The sequence below is a fragment of the Cimex lectularius genome, unplaced genomic scaffold (genome assembly GCF_000648675.2).
Source record: "Cimex lectularius strain Harlan isolate CLEC.00 unplaced genomic scaffold, Clec_2.1 scaffold11, whole genome shotgun sequence".
NCBI classification, from domain to species: Eukaryota; Metazoa; Arthropoda; class Insecta; order Hemiptera; family Cimicidae; genus Cimex; species Cimex lectularius.
In genome coordinates, this window is record NW_019392673.1 from 446,256 (window position 1) to 468,281 (window position 22,026).

At 35.9% G+C, this 22,026-nt stretch overlaps 1 protein-coding gene across 1 annotated transcript in view; it reads right to left on the bottom strand.

Annotated features, from left to right (window-relative positions):
- Positions 1-238: 238 nt before the first annotated feature.
- The window catches only part of LOC106669444 (histamine H2 receptor-like), a 153,138-nt gene continuing 131,350 nt past the window's right edge, over positions 239-22,026 (bottom strand). The window contains exons 5-8 of the mRNA XM_014398931.2: positions 13,655-13,777; positions 2,787-3,245; positions 1,748-1,995; positions 239-1,670 (exon numbers count right to left, since the gene is read on the bottom strand). Of these exons, the coding sequence (XP_014254417.1) occupies positions 1,163-1,670; positions 1,748-1,995; positions 2,787-3,245; positions 13,655-13,756 (1,317 nt within the window). The 5' untranslated portion in view covers positions 13,757-13,777 and the 3' untranslated portion in view covers positions 239-1,162. The remainder of the gene's footprint in view (positions 1,671-1,747; positions 1,996-2,786; positions 3,246-13,654; positions 13,778-22,026) is intronic.

The window sequence follows — 22,026 nt, forward strand, 5'->3', positions numbered from 1 at the left end:
TAGGGCAATTTATTTAAAAAATAAATTCAAACTCCACTCTATCTTTGAATTTTTATACTTCATTTATTGATAGACTGAAAATAAATTTAAATTCAGTGACTGTATGAACTAGAAATTTTTATTTTTTTTAAATGATAGTTTGTCATAACCACTTACAATCACAAAGTACAAATTAGTTGTTTTTTAAATTGATTTTTTTTTTCGACAAGTAAAAATTGTATGTAAATATACAACTAAATTAAACATTAAAATTTGTGAGTATATTGTTTAGGAAATTGTAATCTCCAGTAACACAATTAAGCATAAAACAAAATAAATCAACACAATATAAGCCAAATATAGCTCAATCTTTTATATAAAAATGTTCTTATTGTTAACAATGAATCAAATTAAATATTTGACTAAATAAAATGACACAAGCCTTCATGATGTATTAACAGCCGATTATCTTGGTCCTTGATGCCAATGTATAATTGTACTATGGTATCCCTAGCCTTATTACCAGTTCAATTGTCAATTTTCAACAAACATCACTCACTATTCAGTCAGTTTTAATAATTTAATTCTAATTGTAAATGCACATTGATATTCTGTAATTCAAGTTGGTCAAACTAGTTTTTCGGCAGGGGTAAAATGTACAAAATGGTAATTTATAAATTCTATCCTGCCTTGGAATGGGCACATTTTGACGAGGCGTATCTGCACATTGCAATAAATTTACAAACAAAATAGAAATAAATACAAAACGGAATGATCATACTGTGGTAATTTTTATGGCTTTATGCTACGATAGACTAAACCTTCTGACAGACAAGCAATATGGTATAGAATATTCTACTTCTGATGTAAAAAAATATAAAATAAAAAAAAATAAAACAAGCAAGACTAGTCTAAAATGCATTTTGGTTTGTTTTGTTTAGAGAAAATGGCCATTTTATTACCCAACGGGAGATTCGAGTTGATGTAAATAATATTATCTCAACACTTATCATAGAACGTCATACTAGTACTTCTTTGCGTTGGTATTTTTTTAAATAAAATTTTTTACACCAAAATAAGCTCATTCATGAAATAACACAATTTTCTAAAACACGATTCAACGATATATAAATTAATTATGATTATAAATGCTTGTAGAGTTAATCCACTAGCATCTGGTGTTTCATGTGGGGTCATCAGTCCTTGCCGGGAGGGAGGAAGACGATGTGGCCAGATTCCAGCCTCCACCCCAGTCTTCCTGAGTAAGGTCGGAGTCACCGCTCACACTGGATGAACTGCCACCCAGTCGTACTTTGATCCGGACAGGCCCCGACCTTTCCTCGATGCTCCCGGCTCTGGTGACAGTGATTTTTGGCCTGCTCTGCCTCAATACGGTGGGCCTCTGGGCTGTCAAAATACTCGTGGAAGTAGCACTGTGCCGCAAACTAGGAGTCCTTGGAGAGTTGTGACCTAAAGCGCCAGTGCTGACGGGCCTCCAGACCCTCTGCGGAGTGAGTGAAGGTCGACGGGACGGTGTCCTCGCTTGGATTTCCTGATCTAGTTCGCTTTTGGTCATCTTTTTCCTCCAGTAGTGTCTGAACGCTCTCCTTAGAAGTTTGTTCTTTAAGCCGTAAAGGAGGCCGTTTAAGGGCGGCGTGCAAGCCAATAATCCAGAAGCGATTGTTAGCATCCTGTTATAAAAAGCAATAATTTAAAATTCAAAATTCAACTGAATAAACATTCTATCAACCAGTACTAAATACATTACCCTTCTGATGGTACTTTTTCAACAGATTGCCAAAGTATAAGGCAATAGTATGGGACGTATAATAGTAAAAGAGAGCCGACCAGTTGGAGGATACTCGTGGAAGCGGATCTGCCCCGTGCACCACTGCCACCACTTGACGCGACCAGAAATGGGTTCTTCTGGTGGGTGATGGTCACTTGGGCGGACAATGTGACTTCAAAAATTGCCCTCGCGATTCGATGCCTATGATACCTCGCTATCATCAACACCTAATAATCAGAACAATTATTGTCAATTTCCTTTAACCTAGATTTTAAATATTAAACAAAATAACACAGTAACAACCATTTGGATAAACATTTATATTAACAATGTTATAAATATCAACCACTTTTTCACTCACAAACACTCTGGATCAAGATATAGTCTTAAGAAAAAAGCAAATGCAGTTGTTACTGCCAAGCTTTCGACCTACTTTAAGGTCATCATCAGAGCAAAAAATCTTAAATATGTCTACAGATTAACATATTTAAATTTTTTTTGCAGGCGAGCTCAAATTTCCTGGAAGACCAACACAGTCCTTGGCAATGTGAGGACTGAGTCGGTCTTAAGGAAATTCGAGATCGCCTGTAAAAAAAACACTTAAATATGTCGATACTCCCTGGGTGCCACGAGTACTCTTCTTTTCCAACGAGATATCTAGCCTGTTAAATTTTCAAACAAATCTGTACAATGGTTACTTCTGCTCAAATGATTAATACAAACATTCCGTCCTTGGAATTCATGAACTTAACAAAATGGTCATTTGTTAATATACTATTAAAAAACCTGGAGCTGGCTTATAACCATACGTGGGGAAGCACAAGTCTTATCTGATGGGTGAGTGCAACAGGCTCTTTAGACACTTTAACAACTCTTCCTTACAAAAATTAACTGGAATTTTTCTTTTTTTTCCCTGACATTTGCTTCTACGGACGTATTTCTGACCCATGGCTGATATTTTGGTGGTAACAAAACATTTATATAACTATTTGAAGGTAGACGAATTGGATTAACCCACCTTCATGTTGCAGGCCATGATGAGCGCGGCTGGTAAGAGAAGAGTGAGAGCTGTGTAGGCGACAAAGTACCATCGGGCAAGTTTGTCCTCCAGCTTCGGCAAGCAGGTGAGCAGGCCATTATTGTAATGATAACTGTGGTTATATAGAGGTGGCAAAGCGAAAGAAAGCGAGAGGATCCAGGCGATGGCCAGCCCGAGGGCCACTTTCCTCGGCTGGACAAGGGATGCGTAATGCAGTGGAGCGGCGATTGCGACGTACCTGTCACAATTCAACCCGCAGAGGGTATAGAGGGCTAAAGGGTGCAGGAGAATAAACAGAGAACCGGCCAAGGAGCAAGGGATGAGGGTCTGCTGCTTAACAATCGCCGGCGACGATGAAACGAGAAAAAGGACGCATAGAAGGGCACCTATTAAACCCAAATGTCCAAGAAGTACTCTTCCACCTCCTCCACCTTCAACCTGCAACAATAACACAAGATGTTTCTATAGTTATGCGTGATCAACGAAAATAAATTTGGTGACTATAGGCCTTGCTAATCATAGTGTAAACATAGTACTTTATGGTAATTGGATTGGCGGCAGTAGTGGAATACAAAAGTAAGTTTACTTTTTTTTACTTTTATCCCTTTTACTTTTCTAATTATCACTCGATTTTATCCACGTATATAGTGTTTTACACTGTTTGTTGTTTGATAATAATTAACTTGTTCAGACTCTTAAGCTTTAACAAGGAATAAAATAATACATTAAAAAATTGTTTGTAATCTACCATTTTAAATGTGGACTTATCTGAAGACTAGTACCTAATTTAATTTTAACTTTTTCATACACTTTTTATCTAAGTTGTGCGTGTTTACTGTCGACAATCAGCGATATTTATATTTGACGGTTTTGTTCCTAAAGACTAAGATCATTGAGTCCCGCCCCTTTCGGATTTGGTAATTTCATTCATGTTTGTTCTTATTTGAAATTCAACCTTAGGAAGAGAAAATGACCCTGGACAATCGCAATTTTTAATTAAAACATATAATTTACGGATACATATATAACTATTTACATATTTACATTGTGGGGAGCAAATATGAGGTCACGGGCCATTTCTTCTTGAGATGCCTTATAGGATTATAGGGTCCCAACCATAGATGGGTCTAGGGGACAAGGTGAGCAAGCAATCAATTTCTCAATAAATTTTTGAGAAATTTATTTTTGGATAAATGGAATTTTAAGTCGTTGTGGATGGTAACATTTGAGACATAATACAAAACATTAATAACTTACCAGTGGACTTTAGATTCCCTCCAAAACCATTATCTACTAAAGAGATCAACCAGGTCTTATTAAACTTTTCCAAAAAGAAAAACTCAGGTTACGACCTAATCATTCCCATCATCCTTTCACAACTACCTAATAAAGCCAGTATTTTCATAACTTACCTATTCAACGTCGTTTTACGCACAACCCATTTCTCTACTCTTTGGAAATTTTATTCCATCAGGATGATCCCAAAATCCAGTCATCTTCTTAGCTCCTCCCGACCCATCAGCCTTTTGCCCATTATTGGCAAAATACTGAAAAAGCTCGTATTGATCCGCCTATCTAAGGAAATTTCTAAAAATACAATTCCCATTACCAATTCGGCTTTCGGAGTTGCGACCATCCAACAAGCACATCGCACAATAGGCGTTATTCCCACATCCTTGAGCTAAAACAGCTATATTACCCGGAATGTTCTTGTATGTAAACCAAGCCTTTGACCGAGTATGGCACCCTGGACTATTTTGGAAGCTCGAGAACATCCTACAAACAACCTATTCCCTTACCCTAATATCCTATATTAAGTTCATTACGTCCAAGTATCCCACAAAACTTCGTTATCCCCATTCTATTTATTCTAGCAGGTATTTCGCAGGGCAGCGTCCTCGCTCCTCTGCTTTACTCAATTTATACCTCCGACTTACCATGCAACCTAACACTTTACCCTCATCTTTTCCAATGATATTGTCATCCATTCTTCCGACAAAGATTCCGTTACATCTTCCTGTAATCTTTACAATCACTTTCTTATCTTCCAATCTTGGCTCCGAAAGTGGAGAATCAACTTATAGCCTACAAAACGCTACTATAACCGATCTGTACTTATAAAATAGAACTTTCCAATATCCGACATCTCCAATTCTTTCAATCTTTAACACAGCATTCGTTCGAGGTAACAAGTAAACCATGTAGTATACACATACAGACAATAGAATGTAAACATGATTAGTTCTCATCCAGGGATAAAAGCCATTATTTCATTATTGTAGAGAGACTCCGACATGGAGACCGATGTCAAGAAGTGAGGTTGTCGCGGGGCCTCCTGTGAGGATTATTACGTAACGTTGTTGATGACAGTTTTTTGACGAAAGGGTTTAGATGACGAGATCCGTTTGTAGCGGGGTTGAACTAGAAGAGTAACAAGAGGAACATTTAATTCGGTATGGATGGTGTGATTGGAAACATAGAAAGGAGCATTGACTATTGTTCTAAGGATTCTACCCACAGAGACATCTTCCCTGTGGGCCCAGGCAAAGTCCCACCATCAACCCTGGTGCCTGGAGGTAACCAATGATGGAGGCATTATCCCAAATACCTTCCTTTCCCTTTCCTTCCCTTTCCCTCCTCTGCTTTGGCAGAGGTCTCCTGGGTTACTGAACCCGCACCCCTCAGGCAACGGGTGCATCAGTAGGGAGTTCGTAAGATCTCCCAGGTGGGCCATCAGTCCACCCTAAAAATAACACCAAACCACGGGAGTGGAGCATCCAAGCGGCTCCGCTAATTGAGGTTGGACTCGTGGTGGTCGTGGTTTGTAAACAAATTGTACCTTAGCTGGAGGGTACCGGCCAACTGGAGCCGAGATAGAGTGCCTTCTCTATCTCTCCGGGGGTGGTGAAAGGCATGGCCAAAAGGCAGTGCTGGAAACCACAAAACTGCCTTTTTTAAGGCACATGTATGGATGTGCCCTTCTTAGTGCACTTCTGAACTCGGCTAGTATTGCACCACCTCGCTGGCCAAGGGATGTGACAAGTCCATGCATGTAAAATCTTTCTGGTGTTCTCTCGAGAACACTAGGCGTCTGAGAAGTCCCCTTGGGGATAAGTCCGGACGTTAAAGATCCTCATGGGTCTCAACGCCCATGAGTAAAGATGAGAACATCTGTTTTAAGGATTTTAGATTGAAGGGATTGGATTCGATTAAGGGTAACAGGGATGGGAGCATAGTTGAAATATACTGGTGGAAACGTGTTCTTATTTAATGAGTTTTTTGATTTCGTCGATAGCTTTGATTATCTCCTATACGCTTGTAGAGTAGACCATAGCGTCTGTTAGTCTTGCCTTGTATACTGATTCCATGTTAAGCATGAGTCTAGATGGAACCCGAGGTAATGAACTCAGTTGATTTTGAGGGATAGGAACGTTGTTGTAGTTTATTGTGAGAACAGATTTTCTTCGGAGTGTAATGTGGCATTGACGCACTTGCTTCCATTTATCTTCAATTTCCATTATCTATACCAATCTGCATTACATGTGCTGTGTCTCTGCAATCGAGGTCAGAGGAGAGTTGTGACATCAACTGTGACATCGGCAAAAGATGCAAGGTGGGTGATAGGTTAGTAGGAACATCGCCCGTATAAGGATATGGAGGATTGGTCCGAGCACACTGCCCTGCGGTACTCCACAACAAAAATCTTATTTCCAAGTAAAGTTTCTCGCAAAAATATAACGTTTTATAAATCATTAACATTAAAAAGTGTAGTAATTAAATATTAAGTGGCATGTGTATACATGTCCAAAGGCTTACAAAAAAGCATACGTATAATTTTATTTAACAAATTTTTAAAAGCGTCCCATAATTTCTATTTATTACTAATCTATTCGATCCATGGTCACAAATTTTACCCGTTTAAAGATTGATGGCAGGGATAAATTATCTATCTAATGATGTTGTATGATTAAGGTTAACGCAACGGCCGGAAAGTCATTAAATTTGCTTTGGTTGACGTAATTGAGGGCCACCTGTTTCCAGAGTCTATTAATCGCCTAACGTACAACTAATACTATCGTTAATAATGTACAGCTACTTAGCAATATTCTATTTTATGGATTGGAATAATAATTCGTAATGTTTTTACAAACGATCTGGCCAAAAAAGGCAACAAAGTTTTGATGTAATTTACGAGCTTCGTCCAATACAACCAACCGCTTATCGAAAATATTTTACTGGTTACCTCGTTCAAATGTTTGAATAAAAATTGATTAAAACATATAAAAATTGTTGAAAAAGATAGGGAATCTGAAAAAGTACTGTCCACTTCGATTATATATAATATATATTGTGTATGGTGTGTTCAGGCCCATAAGTAGATGTTCTCTTATTGCAAAGGATTCGTTTGTCTCTGAGTACTTTGTAGAATTTTGAGTCAATTGATTAGCATGGGTTTGTCAAAGGGTGTTCATAACGAACCTAATGTTATTCTAAAGACTTTATTTTAAATTTTTGTGTCGTCTACACAATCTACGCTACTGATCTTCAATTTTACCTTTGCCGATGACACATTCACATACTTATCTCCAACAAAGACATCAAATAATGCAACTAAATCTAAACACCGGACCGCGGTAGCCGAGTGGTTAGCATGAGAGACTCTCACGCCGCGGTCGTGGGTTCGATTCCCACCGTTGCCCCTGACCCTTTTTTCACAATAACCCCCTCAAATTTGAACACACATATACGAAAAACACGTTTTTTCACTTTTAACAAAAAACTCTCCTTCCTTTATATTTTAATAATCTTCCCATCTCCGTGGCGAACACGTCCGATACCTTGGACTTACCTCGACAAACGACTTAAATGGAATCCCCAAACGAGATTCAAAAGTAAAAATTTAAATGCAAATTTCAGACAGCTAAAAAACATGAATAGCGATCCAAACTTACAGTGACAAACAAAAAAAGACTATGTAATGCCTTGCTATCCTCACCATGGTCATATGGACTAGGACTGTACGGAACCGCTAAGCTACTACAGACTACAAACCCTACAGTCTAAAATTTTTCGAACGATAGTTAATGGTCCCTTTTATTTCTTTAACCATAGAATTCATACCGACTTAAAAATCCCATTCGTGTCAGACCGTTATAAAAATTTCCATTCGAAATTACCCGATCACTCAATCCGCGAATTGTCATCCTCAACATTACCCGCCAATCCTCGCGACGTTAGCCACGCGACAGCATAGTTGTCTAAAATCGTCAAAGGATAGTTGCCAAGTGCTCTACCCTGTTGGTGAACTAACGGCTCCCATCACTGGATGGACGCCGTTCATATCTTACATGACTTTTTGTGTTGGGTCATACAACGCTGTGTGCACGTTTACATAATATAATATCAATCTCAATATTTTTGCTTGTTGCATATTTAAAGTGCAGTTGTAAATAAATAAATGAAGTTAAAAAAAATTCTTGTGAATATGGCAAGAATGTTCACACAGTGTACACTGATCTCTCAAAAGCGTTCGACAGGGTGGATAGACATATCATTTATAAAGGTGCTATTTCTGATGTGGTTCGTATTGACTCGGGTGTTCCTCAGGGCATGCACACCGGGCTAATTTTATTTTTGATCTTCTTCAGTGATGGTACAAGGGTTGTTAAGAATAGCCAGTAAGCGATGCTTGCTGATGATTTAAAGTTAAATGAGGAGTATTGTGGGAGTGTTTGTATTCTTCTTCAAGAGACTTAAACGAGTTAGAATGTGTCACTATACTATCAATGGAGATATTATTGACGAAATCACCAAAATTTCTGATTTCAGTGTTATTTTCAACTCCAAGTGTGATTTCCTAGACTCTTTGAAGACGTCACGAAAAAAGCCTAGAGGAATCTTGGTTTTCATTAAACGGATGACTGCGGACTTCACCAATCTCTTAGCAACCAATCTCCTCTATTAGTCCCTTGTTGGAAGCCAGTTTGGAGTATGCCAGTGTCGTTTGGTTTCCTATCAATCGATGTGGTCGACTTGAGAGAGTGCAACGTAAACCGGTGCAATATTTAATGTTCTAATCTGGCTGTCTTCAGTTGGGACAATTGTCTTTTTGCGATAAACTTAAAGCTGTTGGGCTGGATACTCTAAAACCTGCGTTGAGTTGCTGGTTCGCTCCCTTTTTGCTGGAGAGTTCTAAATGGTGTAATTGATGGATCCGAGTGTCTCCTCCTTTCATTTCAATATCCTGAATTGGAACTTTAGAAACTTTAACCTCATTCATGTGGCTTTTTAAAGAACTTGTTACGGATTTTCCGTTTGTATTCCTCGCCTAGCTAGTCTTCTCAACGACTCATCAGATATTGGAGATCCGATCGTTCACAGTAACAATGAGCATAAACGATTAATTTATTCTGGGTTAATTCATTCAGCAGGCCAATTTGGACATTAGTATACATTGTGTATAATTACATTAAATGTAAATTTACTTTTATGTCTAGTTTTTAAATTTTATTTTAATTTATTATATTACCAAAATAAGACAGTCATTGGGAGTGTTTCCCATCGGGACTTGTATAAATAAATTTACTATATTAACACGAGGTTATTTTATAATTAATTAAGGTTTTTAGTTGAGATAAAAAAGTCAATGGCACGAGCGGGATTCGAACCCACGATCTTCGGCTTGATACGCCGCTGCTCTACCACTTGAGCTATCGTGACCTAGATCCACTCGGACACCAACTTCCCATCTCAACCGCACCTTTGGAATTTTCCCTCCTTTTTTGCCATTTTTTACGCCATTTTATAATAATAAAATAAATTATTTAAAACAACTCTGAATATTCAGTTTTTTTACTGTTTTCAGTTTATAAATATATATATTTTATTTTGTATTTGAGGGCACTATGGGTTCAAAGTGGGCGTGGCTAAGTTTGTAGACTTTTTCTGTGTATGACGTTTTTTAGCCACAATAAATGTTTTATTGTGTGTATAATTCATCTATAATGTATATTCAAGAACAATTGTGTTTGTCTTCCTTCAGAATAACTGGGTTGGTCAATGTTAAGATGGGCGTGGCTAAATTTGTCGGATTTTACCGTGTCTGTGGTCACAATATACGTTTTATTGAGAGTAAATGATTAATGATAAATCTTGATTAATGTATGTTAAAAACATTGTGTTTGGCCTTTTTCAGAATAACTGGTTTGTCAATGTTACCGTGGGATTGGCTAAGATAGTAGAATTTTCCTGTGGGGTTTTAGTTATATTATGAATTTTAAAGAGTGTATGTGTGGAGAGAGAGAGAGAGAGAGAGAGAGAGAGAGAGAGAGAGAGAGATTTTGTATTCGCACTTCTTTAGGCTAATTGTGATTGACAACGCTAATGTGGGTATGGCTAAGTTTGTCGAATTTTCTGTGGGGCGTGGTTAAATCTAAAATATGCAATATTGTAAAAATTTTTTCATGGTTCATAATATGTACTTTCTTATAGGATATAAAGACTGTATTTTATAGGGTATAAGATAAGACTATTAGCCAAATCTTATTTTATTCTATCATTACTGCTATTCTGTTGGTTGATTTATGAATGAGTTGTTTTTCATATTGCTATTAAAATAATGGATTTAATTATAAAATGTTTCTTAACTTACCATCACCTTTATTAATGATTTTTTAAAGTTATAAATAAATGGTTTCACCTCTAGTCTTTAGAATAAAGGATTAAATACAAATCTAGGCTGAATAAAATTTATAGGATGCAGATAAATAACAATTTGGGAAAATTGTGGACCGAGGATCATCAATTTGCTTTGCTGAATTATTGAATGTACAGTTGCGAGCAGAGGAAAATCTCCGGCCCCTTATTAAATTGCAAGATATTTTTATGTCTACCATGTCTGTACACATTAAATTGAAAATAATGGTTTAATAATCCCAGAAAAGGGAATTTGAAAAAAAGTTATGAAAAATCGATCCTAAACCACATAAGATTAACAGCGCATGTCTCTAAACACCCGGGGCATTTCAACTTTACTCGGCTGCACAAGGGAAAAGGAGGCATTGTAGTTTATTGAATTGTAAATAATTTGAACATATAGTGAAAGAGAAAAAAAATTGTTGGCGTGAATGAAATATTACAGGATATATCCTACGTAGCACTTTTCCTTCACAATTTAATAAATATGTGTTTTCATTAAGTATGACAACGTTTTAAATTAATTATTATTGTTAAGATGAAATTACATAAATTTTTCCGATAATTAGAAAAAGATTCCAGGAAAAAATGACGTCGCCAGCTTGAATTTGGTCGTTCGCGAGCATTTTGGCCTGATTATCTTTGCTTAGGTGCGTTTCGTCATTTTGCCATCTACAGTGTGTCTGTATTATTCTTATTAAATGATAATAACTTAGCCCGGCTACCCTGCGTGGAGATGACCAAATTAATCATTAATGATCAAATTTCAGTCTTAAAACCCCTCAGACATTACGGAGAGTTCTCATAATAATACGAAAATTTTCCCAACTTTTCCCCGTACTTAAGTGTCACTCTCGTCAAGTTTATAGAATTATTTTACTACTTTAAAAGTTTCTAAAGTTTCAGACTTACGATAATTTTGATAATAAAGTTTACTATGGATGGCAATTTGGCCAAAAGATGCTACAGAGCTACAGTGTCAGTAGTGGATGATTTGTAAAATCTTCTTAGAAAAAATTCATTATAAATTTGAACAAGATTACTTTCTGGCCAACAGTTACTTGTTTTATGTCTTGAAAATCTTTTCTAATATAGAATTACAAATATTTGTATATTCTGTATACATACATGTATTGTGCACGATTTACCAGACCTGTTTAATTTATGGAATATAACGTATTGTATTCCAATTTGTTTCAGTTTCAGTATTTTTATTGTTGGGATTTTTCAAAAAATAAATAAACTGGTTTTCGAAATTTTACCGTGACCACGCCAAATATGTGACTTATTTTATATACGTACATACTTCAAAAAATATATTTAAAAAAAGATTGTAAAATAATAGTTTTTTCCTTCACATCGTAAGACGGCTTTTTTGCTTTATTTATTGATAAAAAATTTGCTTACATGAACAAAACATATTAGAAAAACCTAAATCTAGTAGGTGCGAGGAAAGTGAAGGAAAAGAAAAAAAATCTCATTCGTGTATATACTAGTCAAATATGTAATGAATCTTTACATTTAATGTTCTTCAGACGAGCTTGGGCTGTCAATAATAATAATAAAAAGGCTTAGCACAAATTAAAATAGTTTTCAAATTTAGCCTTGACCACGCCCAACTAGTAAAGATAGCCAGCTTAGCCACGCCCAAATGTGATTTACAATGTTAAACAGAAGATCATTTCACTATAACACGAAACGCGTTATTTACACTAGATTATTAGAACAAAATAATTTTATTCTGATTCAATAGTGAATTGTGTGCCTAGAAATATACTTAAAAAAATAAATTTGTTTATAGCAGCAATACGGTCTTTTATTTCGATTGCAAACTTTGAACCGAAACTATTCCAACATTAGGTGTAATACTATATAATAACTAATGAACTATTAATCACAGGATTATGTTTAGACTAATATTGTTGTTAAGGGAATTGCGAAACACAAGTCAAGGGTGTTTACACAGGCTGGCAAATAGATTCGACTTTCTCTCATGCCGACTCCTCTCGATTCAGAAGAGCGTAAATCCTTAAATAACGGGAATGTTGATGTGAATTGTGTTGATATTTGAAGAAAAGTTGACATCGAGCCAAATCAAGCTTGAGAAAAAACAAAAAGTATTAAAATGCCAACGAGATAAATCATAAAGTTGATGGCGGTTGTTCGTTCGAACTTATGACACTTGATCACTTTAGTCCGTCTACTCTCGATGTTGCGTTTCAATCAAACGACCCCACATCTTCAGCGAGAAACTGGCGAATGTAGATCAGTTCATCATGGAGTTCACATTCTCTTGAGAATTTTCTTAAATACAATTAACAGTCACAACAGTATAAAGGCCCTTCGATAACCAAAAGCATTTAATACAAAATCGATTTGATTGAACTTAAATTTAAAATTCATTATACACTGCTTGGGCCGAGTTGCGTTGTAACATGTAATGATTGAGTGAGTTTATGCTCATTAAGAATAATTTGATAAAAAGTATTGATTGTATCAAATTACATATGTGTATTTTAATTTGTTAATTATTTCAAATAAAGTTTCACCAATGATCATATAAAATGTAGATATTTCAAGTGACCCGGAAAAATTGTTCAGTAGCATTGGATAATAAAAATTATTAATGTCCTTCATTTCAGAAAAAATTAAGATTATAATGTATGCTTAAAACGGTTTTTAGTCCTAATAAGGTTTGAGATTATTGGATTAATGCGAGCGTTTCTCTCTCTCTCCCCCTTAAGCTTTTTTTTTTAATAAGGTTTATAATCATAAGTCCTCAAAATTTATAAAACGAATCAATTAATTAGAATTATATAACGCGTTTTATTTTCATGCGACAATTTTACTGTCGGCTGATGCTGTTTTATTTCTCGGCTCCACTTTCCTGTCAGTGGGGGGAGACGGTAACAAATTGACGTACCGCCAGTATCAAATTACAAAATTATGACTAGAAAGAACCTCTTTGATTAATTTATAATTATCCGTGACCAAGTACTCTCGGAAAAATCAACGAAGTCAAGTTTAAAAAAAAAAAATGAAATAAAGAAAATTCACTTTTAAACAGTTACCAATAGATCCTTCCTTTTCGCCAGTTTTAAACTGTATAACAATACAAAAAATTTCAAACGTATAAAATTAGAATTATTTACCTGTTTGGTGAGAAGTACGATGGCAAGAATGTAAAGATTGAGACATAGGCCAATTAGGGAGAGGACTGTGAGGAAGCAAAGGCCTAATACAGGCCCGCCCATCACATACTCCCATCAACACTCCTGCAAAACAAGAAACATCATTAGTAATAGTCAGAACGAGATCATGAAAAAAGAACAATTATGTTTTAACAATATTTCAACCGTAACGGATTTTTGTTCTACATTATCGTTTAATTTTTTTCTCAGAATAATAATGTACACAAATAATTCGTCTTCGTCATCCTAACAATATTATCTTTGCTCTCTCTCCATTCTCTCTATTCATATAATTAAATACAAATATATATCTTAGGTCACTAAAGTATGGACTTTTTTATATATGTAAGTATAATTTTTTTATATATGTATACAAACAAATCTCGTCCCTGAAGAATGATGCGTATAATGCATGTGTAATATATAAGAAAAAGCGAACGAAAGCTCTTCTGGTTGGTATTGTCAATAGCAAAGTGGGCGTGGCTAAGGTGGCAGATTATCCTAAATGGCTTGGACTGCATTTATATGTAAACAAGTGGTATAAAAGTTTTCTTAGAAAATCTATAAATACAACTTGGCTAAATATTATAATTACAACCAGCTTGCAAGCTTGTACAGTATATATGTTTGTAGAGAGAAAGAGAAAGAGAAAGAGAGAGAGAGAGAGAGAGAGAGAGAGACAGAGAGACAGAGAGAGTGAAAGAGAGAGATAGGTAGGTAGGTCGATAGATAGATTGAGATTGGGAGAGAGAGAGTAAGAGATAGGGAGAGAAAGAGAGGAAGTATAGAGAGAGAAGAGAGAGAGAAGAGAGAGAGACAGAGAGAGAGAGACAGAGAGAGTGAAAGAGAGAGAGAATGAGAGAGAGAGAGAGACAGACAGAGAGAAAAAGAGAGAGAGATAGGTAGGTAGGTCGATAGATAGATTGAGATTGGGAGAGAGAGAGTAAGAGATAGGGAGAGAAAGAGAGGACGAATAGAGAGAGAAGAGAGAGAGAGACAGAGATAGAGAAAGAGAGAGAGAGGGAGAGAGGAGAAGGAACGAGAAATATAGATATACAAATAGACATGAAGGTGCAGTGAAACAAGATTAGATACTAAAAGATCTACGATCGAAACACAACGTTGTGCGAATTTAAGAAAATAGTGTTAGTAGTTGTTCTCCCTGTTTATTAAATTGAGAGAGCGCGGGAGAGAGAGAGAGAGAGAGGGAGAGAGAGAGTAAGGGAGAGGGAGAGAAAGAGAGAGAGAGAATAGAGAGAGGAGAGAAAGAGAGAGTAAGAGAGAGTAAGAGAGAGAGGGAGAGAAAGAGAGAGAGAAAGAGAGAGAGAATAGAGAGAGAGAGGAGAGAGAGAGATAGGTAGTTCGATAGATAGATTGAGATTGAGAGAGAGAGAGAGAGAGAGAGAGAGAGAGAGAGAGAGAGAGAGAGAGAGAGAGAGAGAGAGAGAGGGAGGGAGAGAAAGAGAGATAGTAAGAGAGAGGGAGAGAATAGAGAGAGAAGAGAGAGGGAGAGAGAGATAGGTAGGTAGTTCGATAGATAGATTGAGATTGGGAGAGAGAGAAAGAGAGAAAGAAAGAGAGAGGGAGAGAAAGAGAGATAGTAAGAGAGAGGGAGAGAATAGAGAGAGAAGAGAGAGGGAGAGAGAGAGATAGGTAGGTAGTTAGATAGATAGATTGAGATTGGGAGAGAGAAAAAGAGAGAAAGTAAGAGAGAGGGAGAGAAAGAGAGAAAGAGTGAGAGAAAGAGAGAGAGATAGAGAGAGGGAAAGAGAGAGGGAGAGAGAGAGTGAGAGAGAGAAAGTACCATAATAAATAATAGTATCAAAGTATAAATTAATACAACCAGTTTGCAACCTTGCACAGTTTAGGATGATTCACGAATAACGTGTTAAACTTCAAAGTGTATTCTAGTTTTAGAGTTTATCAGTGTAACAAAAAAAGAAGAAATACTAGTAGTTTGGACTTTGTTTGCAATGAAAATGGTAATTACGAAATTAAAGAAAATTACATTTTGTACACGAGGGAACGTGCTCGTGATATAGATGCTGAAGAAGAATTTGTAGAGGAAGTGGACATAGATCCACAAACATAGATCCCCTCATTTCCCACACGAGTCTAGTTTAGAAAACGTAAACCATCAACAACCCGTACATTTCTATAGATGAAGGATTCACAGTAAATTTAAAGATTGTGGATTTCTTGAACGATTTTTGTGAACAGATGAGCGTTCGCTGTTCTGGACAAAATCCACGCCTGGTACAGTAAATTTCAGTGAAGATTTTCTATCAATGTGTAGGCAGCGTTGTTATTGGTGGTGCGATAATTGGTTCATTTTATAGGATTTGGGCGAACTTTGGAGAGAAATGCCTATTTAAATTTTCTTCAGTACTACAAGCGCTGCTTGATGACTTGCGTTTAAAAGATAGACAGCACATGATTTTCCATCATGATGGGGGATGATGATGTGATTGGGATACCCTATTACACTGCAGCTGTTAGAGCATATATAAACGGAACATTCCTGGACCGGTAGAAAAGGTTCTGTTTCCTTCTCCCAAGAACGAAATGTAAAAGGGACAGCAAATTTTTTTTTTGAACTCTAGGTTCTTTTTTCATTTTATTGTAACAGAAATAATGCAAATATTTCAAATTTTTGCAAATAGCGTCAGAAAAATTTCAATTCCATGACACGAATACTTGTGTGTAGATGGGTATGCCCCTAAGTTTGCGAAAAACCTAAATGGTGAGGGAAAATTAAGAAAAAATGTGAAAAACGACGTATTGGGTGAACTGAGATGTAGGATTTGGAAAACAGTAGGCATTCTTTCCCAATCAATTTATACACAAGCCAGGGGAAAACAAAACCAAAAATATCATCCTTATTATGGTTAAAATCTTGGAAAAATTAATTTAAAATAAATTATTTTATTTTCTTAATGTCCATAATATAATTTCTCCAACATATGGTTTCAAGCCTGGTAAGTCAACTGACCAGGCACAGTTTGATGTTGTTCACAACATTTCAAAAGAATTGGGTAGAGGTTATCATGTTTTCGGGATCTTTCTAGATTTAAAAAAGGCTTTTGATTCCGCCAATCATCGATTGTAGTAAAAAAAACTAAAATTAAGGGAATTCTTGAGGTTCCACTTAAACTTATTGAGTCTTATTTAGTGGGTAGACTCTGAGAACAAAATTAGGTACAAACAACAAACAGTATATCTATTGCCTATCGTCTCAGGTGTCCCTCAAGGAATGATTTAAGTCCCCTATTTGTCCTTTTATAAATTAATGAGTGCCCGGGCACTCTCAACACGACAGACAGGAATGACATATCTACACAGAAAACAAACTCTTTGAGCCCTAAAGATGATCTCAATAAAGATCGAAACGTTGGCACGATAATGAAATATTTTTCTTAAACCTATGTCACACCAGACCGCATCTCACAATCTCTGAATAATCATTGACTAACGGTCACTAAACACAACACATTTTCTCAGTGACATAACTCCTGCCACCTGTTACAAGCACTGGTTTTAGGTGACAGGTGAAAATGTGGAGATTGGTTAAATGACTTAATTTTTAGTTATTGTTTTATTATTTTTATTTTATTTTCTAATTTTTTTTTCTCTTTTTCTGTATTATCTTACTGTATTACTATACTTGTCGCAATAAAATTATTACTATTGAGAATCAAACAAAGGTCAATAGAAATTTTTTTTATTTTGGCTGTGCAAATGAACAAATTATTCATGATACTATTACGAAGAAAATTAGGAAGATGGAGGAAAAAATTGATCTAAAGTTTCCAAGCAAATACAGCAAATATAAACTTCACCACGGCCCTTCGCGAATGAAAATCTTGGAGAATATCTTTCCCGAAACAAACAATTTTCGTACATAATACTACATAACTGAAGTTGACATTTGCAAAGTGGGTGGGGCTAAGCTGATAGATATCAGTTGGGCGTGGCTAAGATGGACTTCGTACACCGGGTAAAGTTCATTAACAGAGCTTGCAATCGAGGCAGTTTTCTTCTCGGCGTCTTTTAAGTGAGACGTTGAACGTTCATCAGGCATTGAAAATGAGTCGCATATATATGTAAATAAGAACATTAATGACTTCCAGGGGTGCGATAGATGTTTGTGTAGGATAGATTTATTTGCGTCGACTACACCCCAATGCATGATGATACAGTTGTTCATGAATACTCGGCCGATATTATATTCACGTCTGATTCGAATCCTATGGCGGCATTATAGCGCGTTTGCCATCTCCCGCTAATATAGATAAGGTGCGTGTAACATTCATGAATAATGTAAAGCTCAGAAGCTAGCTGGTTGATTAAAAAAACAAATCTAGAGATAAAGTAAGATTAAATTAATATCAGTATATTGTAAAGGGAATATCAGTTTTTAAATAGTACAACAATTAACCATAAAAGAGGACCATTTTTAAAAGTTATGAAGACAAATCTGTTTCAACCTCATAGAATTGTAAGTAGTAGATTGTTACAAAGTCCTTGTGCATAAAAACGGCTTTATTTAACGTTTAATGTAAGGCAATTACTTGAATGTAAATGTTTCATGTAAATTCATTGCTTATTTGTATTTAGCAACGATAACAGGCTTCGAGAAAAAAAATTTCATTGACAATCTCAGACCATAGTAGAACGTCAGGGATATAAGCAGGGAAAGGCAGGACAGTGAATTATTCCATTTCTTCCATCAAAGAAGGATCGCTCGATATTTTTACTATCAACCTGTTGGGTATAACGGTCAAAACAATCCTACCGTCTGGGACGAGATTTTTAATCTCACTAAAAATTAAGTACGATTTTTTCATTCTTTAGTACTACATTTTCCAAAAATGTCCAATTTTCAGCATTAGTTGCATCCCCAAAAACCAAAAATCCCTGCTCTTGGGAACTTAAGTGCGAATTTGTCCCCAAACTGACAAATGTTGAGCAAATCCCATATAAGTTTTCTATTGTTGTAACGTATGAAACTCGGGTTGTGGCCGTAATCCGGGGGGTGGTATCACACAAATCCTGGCTTACAGTCAGGCTTTACACCATTAGCACAGAATGGAAACCTGTTGATGCCTATCTCAGTCTGGTGTTTCCAGTATTTTCCGCTTGAACAATTGCCTTCGCAATCAGTCTCAAAATAGTGCGACATCCTTCGGACTTAAGGTTGTATTTACGTTATATATTAAAAAATCCAAATACCCAATAAAGTGTAAACTTTCATCAAAAATTATCTCAACTTTAACCCAATCGGGCGTTCTTTAAAAAAATTATTCACGTAAAAGTCTAAGCAGCAAGTACTGTGGATAGAAGATTTTCCTTTAATGGATATTTCAATTAGGCACATGATAAATGAAAGAAAAAGATTGTATTTGTCTTGTTAAAGTTTTTTAAAATATAAATTTTCCTCTTTCAACCTGCCCATTGACTTATAGGCTTATTTTTTTTAAGTTATGAAATAAAATTTCGTGTTTAAATCCGATTGTTGTAACAACCACTCAACGTTAGATGAAAATGTTTCATAAGAGATACTGTTACGACCCTATTGGCATTTGCTGGCATAATTTACTAGGGGGGAGGGTCTTGTTTAGGGACGAAGACCTTTTCAGGTCTGGCGACGACTTCTTTTTTGGCAAGTTGGCCAAACTTGTCTAATTAGTAAACTCCTGGACGGAGCGTCTTGGCGGGGGCTGAGAATGTGATTTTTGGAAGTTTTATATTTCTTTTAAACTTGAGTGATGTGATGAAAAGGGCCTATTGTTTCATCAGTTGATTAAATACGATGGTGAACGCCGTCATTGCGATTATTTACAATTTATTAAATCAGATTATATCAAATAGGTTTTAATCTTTGTAATAGAATGAAAGATTTACAAAAAAACCCGTAATTATGGAAAGAAGCAAAAAAGAGAAATTTACCACTTCTGGTATTACGATATCTGTAAATTTCAACAGACATTCGATTTCTTATGGTACCAACTGTTCATTTACACTAAGTTAAAAAATATCATAAAAATAAATTAATAATTCGGAAAGAAAAAATAAATCGTGCACTTCTGACTACGGTATCGGCAAATTTCAACAATATTCTTTTTCTTATGTTTTTTCTTTGTTACGAACTGTTGTATCATGTGTTGGTTTTGTTTTTTATAAATTGTTCATTTATGCTACGTTAACAGCCTACAACAAAAAACCTAAATCAAACACCAAACATATCAATAATAATGGAAAGTAGCAAGGAGTAAGTAATTATGCCACCTTTGGACTTAGCCATAGACTTTCAATTTTCAAATTTCAAAAATAAAATTTCTTTTGATTAAGAATAAAGAAAAAAATTCAATTTCATCCTTTCCACAACCAACTGATAGACTTAATTGAATTTTTAAATTGTTTACATAGATGAAGCATTTAATTTTTTTTCTAAAAAGCATGGTGTTTAAGTCGAGATCTCGCCCGGGCAGACGCTTTGGCCAACGACGGACGTATCGTCCGATATATAAATCCCTAGCTCTAGGTGTGCCGCGCTATACCATCCACGATGGTCTACAGCGGTTTAGGGCTACCGGAAGTCTCGATCGAAGAAAAAGCAGTGGTTGTTTTATTGGTTCTACCATCATTTACCGGCTTCCTTGGGTATTCGAAAACACCAAAAATGCAAGGGTGAGCTCTCGTGAGTATAGTCATCTTGACGGTCTGACCAATTCGAAAATCAGCATCTTGCTTGGACATCTGATCAATGGGGGCTGTTCTCTCAAACGAGTACCGGTTTAGCCTGTGGCAATCAGCTGACCTAGACCGAGTGTGGAGAAGACGTGGAGAACGCTTTGCCTTCTCGTGCCTCTGAAAGTCACAGCCTTTTCAAAAACAGGCAGTTATGGTATGAGGTTGAATCAACGACTGCCCGTACCGAACTGATTGTCAAACAAAATGGATCTTTTTCTTTGTACTAAGATACATTTAGGAAGTTCTTCTCGAAGCTATGGTCCCATTCGCTCAATTGGGAACAACTTCGTGTTACTGTATGATCATTTCGACCGTATGTAGCTCAAGTTTTCATCCATTAGTTGAACAAGTAATGATTATCACAATGAATTGGCCATCATATTCTCCTGACATCTCTTAGAACTCTTATCGGACATAAAGGGACGGATTAGACATATTAATATTATATGTCCGCCCTCCAAATAGCGTTGGATAGCTTCAAACCACTCTTATTGAAGAATGGGATTATGTTTCATAAGACAAAATACTTTCATACATATGGAACCTCGGGTATCATCGGCTGAAGGCCCCCCTCTCGACAATGGAAGGACTCGGTACTTTTCTTCTGTTCCAGACGCTGAAAGAGACAGATCTTTGTCTCACCCGCAGATCAAGCAAAAAATCTAGTTGACATTGATCGACCTCCGTGGTTTAAACTGATGTTTTATTGGATCTTCTTGAGGTCATTCTAGTAATAGTGATGTTCTTTATTCACCTGTAGAATGACCTCAAGAAGATCCAATAAAACATCAGTTTAAGCAAAAAATCATTCCTTTTTTTCAATACCATTCAATTAATTTTTTCCTGTTGTAGCTTGTAAAGATCCATTTTTGGATGTCCTCTTTCTTTTATTTAATCGATCCGTTATTTGTTTCACTTCAACTATTGCGTCATTACGCAAATATACTTTGGTTGAATTGGGTTTGGAGAGAATTGTAAGCGGATCACGTTTTAAAATCCTTTCACTTATTTACTCGATGCCCAGGAGCCTTAAAGCCCTCCACGAGGCCAGAGGAGGTAATACGCGTTATTAAAAGCAAAACCAGGTAATAAATTATTTAAATTTTAATCTATCACTAAATGATTTTCCGGTATATTGGTGAATTTTCTTTCAAACCATCACAATTAAAAAACATTTGTTATAATTCATGAATTTCTAATTTGGTCTAATTTGGTTTTCGTTAAAATAAGAATGTTGTAATTAACATAACGATAAAAATAGTTTGCAATAAACAACAAATTATGTGATTCCGGTTTTTTGACTGAGTGTGTAAATTGTTTAATTTTGTTACATACTGATCATTTATGCTTTTAATGAAATATATCTTTTTTATTTAAAAAAATTGTAGAAATCATGCAAATAATCAATAATATCGAAAGTAACAAAAATCTGCTACTTTCTGGCTCATCTGGAAATTTAAATAATTATTTTATTTCTCGAGGATTTTTTGTGTTACAAACTGTTTATTTCTGGTAAGCATAACCAAAAATCTTTCATACAAAAATTGTACAGTTGGAAGTGCATAAAACTAAAATAAATT